Source organism: Fragaria vesca, linkage group LG6 (assembly GCF_000184155.1).
Source record: "Fragaria vesca subsp. vesca linkage group LG6, FraVesHawaii_1.0, whole genome shotgun sequence".
Lineage (NCBI taxonomy): Eukaryota > Viridiplantae > Streptophyta > Magnoliopsida > Rosales > Rosaceae > Fragaria > Fragaria vesca.
The window spans coordinates 19,003,537-19,010,195 of record NC_020496.1 but is presented as its reverse complement, the minus strand read 5'-3'; the positions used below and the strand labels follow the sequence as shown (position 1 = coordinate 19,010,195).

Genomic DNA, 6,659 nt, shown 5'->3' with positions numbered 1-6,659 from the left:
TATATATATATTTATATATCAATCATGGATTACATCCCATGCCATTATGCTTGACTTATGCCGTTCTCATGGTACAATTGACCCCAATGAGATTTCAATTCAGTTTTTTACCATAGAATGGCTCCTTTAGCTTCTACCTCAGCTGCTTCCCTTGCCCTTTGAAACTGGTGATGATTAATGACATGTTGCTGTAAAATCTTATAAATATAGTTCAAGAACAACACCAGTCATCAACATATTTGTGCACTGTAATTGAATCTTATTTATTATTTAAAATACTCTATGGAGTTGCTACACACATCTCTTATAACCATACCGTGATAGCAACATGAGCACTTTTTATTTACCATGCAATTGGTCTTCGCATCATGTCAATTTCAATTTTGTGAATTACTTGTTGCATTTTGTAAACCAGTCTTCTTATTGTCTAATGTTAATTAAGTTGTTATAAGTTTAATAAATTTAAACCACCAAGATAAATTCTTGTCTTCTTGATTGCATGCTGAAATTTCTCCTTGACTGTATAAAACGACTGAAATTGACCTCCTGCCTCAAAAGGTTCCTGTGATGAAACAATGGAACATTTGGTTATGGGCTTTAGACGATATATGGTCCATTGTTCTTTGTCTTCTTTACACATCAGGGGGCATTGGTAGGGCAATCTTTGTTTCATTAATTTCATGGCCATACTTCATTAGGTCTAAGAATGGGAAAGCTAAATGGTTTAAAATTCATCTTGTATTGCGGTATGGAAGTCTTCTTTCTATAATTTTTAATGGGGAACTTGTCACTGACTAAGCCACCAATCAGAACTTAACCACTAGTCCACTTCTAGGGCTTTAGGGACTTGAAGGGTTTTCTGTCGAGAACAGAAGAGACGGAAAAAAGAAAGAAAGAAGAAACCGGAAGAGGAAAGAAAAAAGAAGGCGGGGTTTTCTGTTGGTGTGATTTGAACTATCAACTTGCTTTGGTGAATAGATGATCCAGTTTCTGTGTGGTTGTACTGGTCAGGAGAGTGAAGTGACTAAGAGAGACTTGGTTTTTGGTTGGCTCTGTTTTAATGGGAGAATCTGACAAAGAAGGTTTGCTTGAGGTTGGGTAACGTAAGAAGGTTTTAGAGAAGATCTATAATTTTCGGGTGGTGAAGCGACTAACTGAGCTCTGTAGTTTAATAAAATTGTTTTGTTTTGGATCTGCTTAACACCTGAGTTGAGTGGTTTTCATATAATGGAATTGTGTTTTCACTATATTCTTCCTTGTTAATTACGTCGTGATTTTCTTAACACCATGTGACCATATATGAATTAATGCCTTAATGGTATGATTTTGGTGTACTTTTCTTTTGGTTATTAAAGTAATCAGTATTGTAATATGAAAGTTGAGTGCATGAGTACTGATCGGTCAGGTTGTGGTGGAAAGAACTCATTTTTAGAATTCAATTTCTCTTTGTGGGAGCACTAACTGTATACTAAGTTTGAGTCCTCTAGCCAGCAGGAGAGTTGTGCATGTGCACTAATTGGGTCGACATGTTGTCACTGCTTTGATCTTAAGTCAGCAACCGATAGGTGGCCGTTATCTTTAATGTTCGAAGTTATGTGTCACATGTTTGATCGCCGTTTCGAGATGGAAAACTCACCTACCCTGACATTTAATGGAAAATGAAGAAGTCCGAATGGCCACTCACTCAAGAGTCAGTCTTCGGTTCATATTTTGTCGACCAATCCTTCCTATGAATGACTGTGACGTGACCATGTTTAGTGATTATTATGACAGTGACCATGATAGTGGCACGGTCATTGGGCTGTGGTAACCTGATTTAGTTAACAGGACTGGTGGTGGGATTCCCATATGATATCTAATTAACCGGTTTACGGTGACAGACCCAGTATTAAGTTCTGAACTTTTGATACTTGTTTCTTGGATTTAAAATAAATCTGGTGATTTAAGCCGGTGGTTTGAATATGATAGTTGTGACTGAGTCATGGTCATGAACCCAGTGCTGCCTGTAATCAATTTTTTGGTTTACATTTTATGAATTGGGTACTTGTGAGTTATAAATCTTAGGACTACCATTTCATTTGAGTCACTCACTGAGCTTTTTTTTGCTCATCCCGCATTTATTTCGTGTTTACAGATCCCTAAGTGGGTTCTGTTAAAAAAGGTTCTGGTTTGGTACATTGGAGAATGCTTTTGATTACGTATGTACTTTTATGGTGCAATACTGAATTGATATTTTTGTTTAGTTCAACAAGGATTTGGGCCAGTTAGGATGCTTTAGTCCCAGTAAAGACTCAGGATTGGTCTGTTACAAATTGAATTTGCAAATTGTATCTCACCTCACATTTGGTTTTGATTGGATGACCCGAGTGTGTTCAAGTTGCTTTCTGGGTTTTGTATGCAATGAAATTTTTTTCTTCAGTTATCGGTGCATATTGTTGAACTGCCTGTTAATATGGAGTTTTGTAGGTTATGCACTTCCAAAGTTTGCTCAACTCACGGTGACTTCGTATTATGCCACCTCGAGTGCCTCACATTACGGGATTTCGCTTCTTACTCGACATATTGAAGAGACTCATACCTCCCGCTCTCAGCAAGAAAGACTCAGATGATTTCTTGCAGGTGCACATATTAAAGAATCTACTACAATTTTGTAACTGATGTTATATATATGGTTACTATTATTCTTCACTTTTTCCAATAGAGCTTTTTGAATAACATTATTATGAATAATAATAGTATCTCAAGATGATTTTACCCTATTGCCTGCAATTTTAATTATTGTGTCTGATATTGTGAAAATTGACTGGAGGTATTGTCCTCGCACTGCATAATCTCATCATAAAAAATTGCTAGTGTACCCATTGATTGTGACAATGACAGTATAATATGATATAGGAGATTAAGGACAAATTATAACAAAAGAAAAAAAAAATTTAGGCAAGGACCACAATTGGCTGTTACCTGAGGAAATCAAATGTAGATCTGAGAAACAGCTATATCTTGTGTTAATTATTATTGATTGTGACTTTGCTTGATATCTGATTTAGATGGACTGGTTCCAAACTGAGGAATTTAGTTGACATTATGAGGCTAAATAGATTGTATAGACTATTACAACTGGTATAAGTCAAGATCTGAATTATAAAAGAAAAGGAAGAAAATGAATGAGTTTCATATGAAGCCTGCATATAGTGTTTTTATTTGGATGTTATATCTAGAAAGCTATAGTTCTTTTCACATATTTAGGCTTGTTGTCAGCTGCAAATCCTTTTCTTCAAAGTCAAGAGCATCCAAATGGAGCACAAGTGAGTAATGGTTTCTGAGGATTTTGTTCAAACATAGTTATGAATAGCACATTAGAAGTTCCTATATGTGGCTAAGCAGGCCCACTGTTGAAGTAGTTGAGACATCATAAAGTACAGGTCTTATTCAGCCATGAATTTACATATGTTGTCCTTGCAGACAATGTTCATCTCTGATCAGTGGGCATCATAAAATGTTAAGCAGTAGAGTTAAAACTGGTGGCATGAGTAGATCGAGTTACTTCAGCAATGGGGGACCTCAAAACTGTATGATAAGGATTACTTACTGAGTTACTGGTGCAGTAGGCAGTTGATTGCTTTTGTTTGGTAGGATGAGTTATTGTCTGTGGGAGGGTTAACCAGGTGATCAGGTTGTGACCAAAAACTCAGTTGAGCCTTGTGTCAATTTAGCTAGCTAGGCATCAGTATCGTAGAAGTTTGTAATGGATTGAAAAGTAAGAATTTCCTATGGTAGTTGTTCGATTCGTTCAAAAATCTTACAGTGTAGGTTTTGGTAATGATATTGATCTTGCTAGAATCAATGCCTTTCTTCTACCATTGAATTTAAAAGACGGAACACTGGGAGTCAGATTCTAGGTAGAGCTGTAGACAATGAGTTTTTGTATCGTACATGAATGTATCGATGCATTGATGGTAGATCGATTTTATGTAGTGGTAGATTCACTATGATAGCTAGCTACGGAATGCGAGTGAGCACGTCAAGCTTATGTCATACTGCACAGAGCTGAGATGTTGATACATTTATGTATACTGGAGTTACCTCAATAGCTTGTTTGCAATAGGAATGGTAGAATTTCTTGGTGGAAATTTTTTACAAAAGAAGACAGTAGATATAGAGTTGACTCAAACAGTACCTATGGGCGGATCTGACCACATGGTCTAAAACCCTGTCTGGCATTTATTGCAATTGCTAATCTTTATCATTACCATACAACTAGGCTGTAAAATTATCCATCTGAGCTGAAGCCGGAGAGTCAAGCAGGGGTTTTAATCCATAGCTGAAGCTTATTATTTCACTTGTGGGGATTTAAGCTTGTAAAAAAGATATAGAATTGGCAGCATGAAGGATGAGATTTTGTTTTTGCAGTTAAGGAGGAAGAAGTGGCTATGCTGATGACCCAAAGAGATCTGTACATGTTTCACTTAACAAACCAATACTGAAAAATGTCGAGCTAGTCTAGTAGGATGTTACCGAAAACCATATAATAACTATGAACAACTAACAATCATTTGCATAACTAATAATTGACACTTGATGAGAAGTCATGGAAATAATTTCTGTCAATGCCACCATAATATCTGGCCGGAAATGGGTAGTAGAGGGGAGGTGGTGGAGATGCTGAAAGTAAGCTCTAAGAGAAGGAAGCTGCAAGTAAAAATAATGTATGACTTGAATTATGGGGACCAAAAGTATAATTTGTGGCAGGAAAAAAGTAGAAACTAAAAAAGGGAGGGTAGGGTAAAGTACTGTATAAACTGTCTACCTCGTTTGCAAACTTTATAGAGGTGTGAGGTGATGATTCTTAAATTCCACTGCTCACTATCGCTCTAAATGTGATGAGAAATAGAAGGAGAGCATAGTCTGAGCCTGAGAGAGAAGCAGAAGCAGATTCAAAAGAGGAAAGGGAAGGGAGGGAAGTGGAAGTGGTCCTCCTGCTTATAATGTTTGTACTCTTCACTTCTCTGCTCAATGTCTTTATTATGCCTTTTATCATCATCTTCCTCATCACATGCCCCCTTAGATTTTGCATTTACTTGTGGACCCTTTTCTTAGTTGGACTGACGTTAACTATCTCACTTATGTGCCTTTCTTTTTTCTTCATGTAAACCGAGGCCCCCATAGTCTCCTTCAATTTTATTTTGCACAATTTCTTCTTTGCAGTTTGCAATTACAAAGTATAGGATAATGTCTCATATATCTTATCACATTTCCTTCTGTTTTGTTTTGTTTTTCGTGTTTTTTCTTTCGTTGGATTTCAAGAATTTTCATATGTGCTCGACTGTTCAACTTATTTTATCTCTAGGTTATCGAATCTGTATCTTTTAGTCTTGTGCTTTATTCTACATTAACTACCAATTTTTCCGGCATCTGAAAAATTCTCATTAACAGATTCTTTTTTTCTTAGTTTATTGTGTTGGAAGAAATGCGTTCTCTTTCTACGCTTTGCTATTGTTTGGCTCGCAGGCAGAGATGACTACATTTTCTAGGTGTTTGACGACACTATATGTTTCACTCTCAAATCTTACCCGATCTTGGTGTCATTTTATTTGATTTAATAAAATATCCCTTTTTGTGTGTGTGCGTGTGCGCCCCTCTATGTTCATGTGCTCGGAGTCTTTGTCTAATTGAAGTCGAGATAGAAGCTCTTTGTCCCTTTTGGTTTTCTCCTCTGTGGTTTCATGGCTTCTTTCTCTTGTATGGATTGGTTGGGTGGCAAGGACAGAGGTTCACTCTGCCTGCCTGTGTGAAAATTGGCTTCTTGATCTTTTTTTTGGGAGTTGCTGGGGTGACTAGCTAGATTGGTGTTTCACTTTCTAGTTCGATTCAGGTTGTATGGCCGTATGACTAGCTCGAGCAGTGGAATATATATATATATATATATATATATATATATATATATATATAGGGAGGATCTAAAGAGGACCTCCTTACTTTAAGAATTTGAGGATTTCTACTATTTTACATTAGTAGAAGACTTCAATTAACGATCTCAACCGTTGATCCTCTAGATTCATATGCAAGAAACATGTCTACAAAATTTCAACTAATTCCATAATCATTTGATCATTCAAATTGACATAAACAATTGTAGGCCGTTAGATAAAATTAAAACGAATATTGTGCTAATCAAATGGTTAAACATTTTCCATTTTAGCTAATTTTTTTGTAAGATTCGTATGTGGGTAAGTAACTAGGGAATGGGTAGCTTTGATTGTCAAAATACATGCTAGAACTAAAAACATCCTCATTTTAAGAGTTTAAGGAGGTCCTCTCTAGATCCGGACTTATATATATAGAGGCCGGATATGAAGCGAACGTGTGTAAATGCGCACGGAGCTCCGTTCGCCACCGTTCCGGAGCCGACGACGGCGCGCCTCCACCCCAGCGGACTCCAGCAGCGTCCCCGATCACTTTCCCTCCCCAGCGAGTCCGCCAAATTCTAGTATTCCGGCGAGATCACCCAAAACTTCAAATAAAGTCGATCTCGTCGGAAACTGGAATTTGGCGGCCTCGCCGGGGATCGCCGGGGAGGGAAAGTGATCGGGGACGCTACTGGAGTCTGCTAGGGTGGAGGCGCGCCGTTGTCGGCGCTAGAGGGTGGCTAACGGAGCTTC

The 6,659-nt window shown here is 37.6% G+C and overlaps 1 protein-coding gene across 2 annotated transcripts in view; it reads left to right on the top strand.

Moving 5' to 3' along the window:
- LOC101311394 overlaps window positions 1-2,758 on the top strand; it is a 5,340-nt gene extending 2,582 nt beyond the window's left edge. For both annotated transcript variants that reach the window (XM_004303303.1, XM_004303304.1), the window contains exon 7: window positions 2,467-2,758. In XM_004303303.1, the coding sequence (XP_004303351.1) occupies window positions 2,467-2,609 (143 nt within the window). In that variant the 3' untranslated portion in view covers window positions 2,610-2,758. The remainder of the gene's footprint in view (window positions 1-2,466) is intronic.
- Window positions 2,759-6,659: the final 3,901 nt, after the last annotated feature.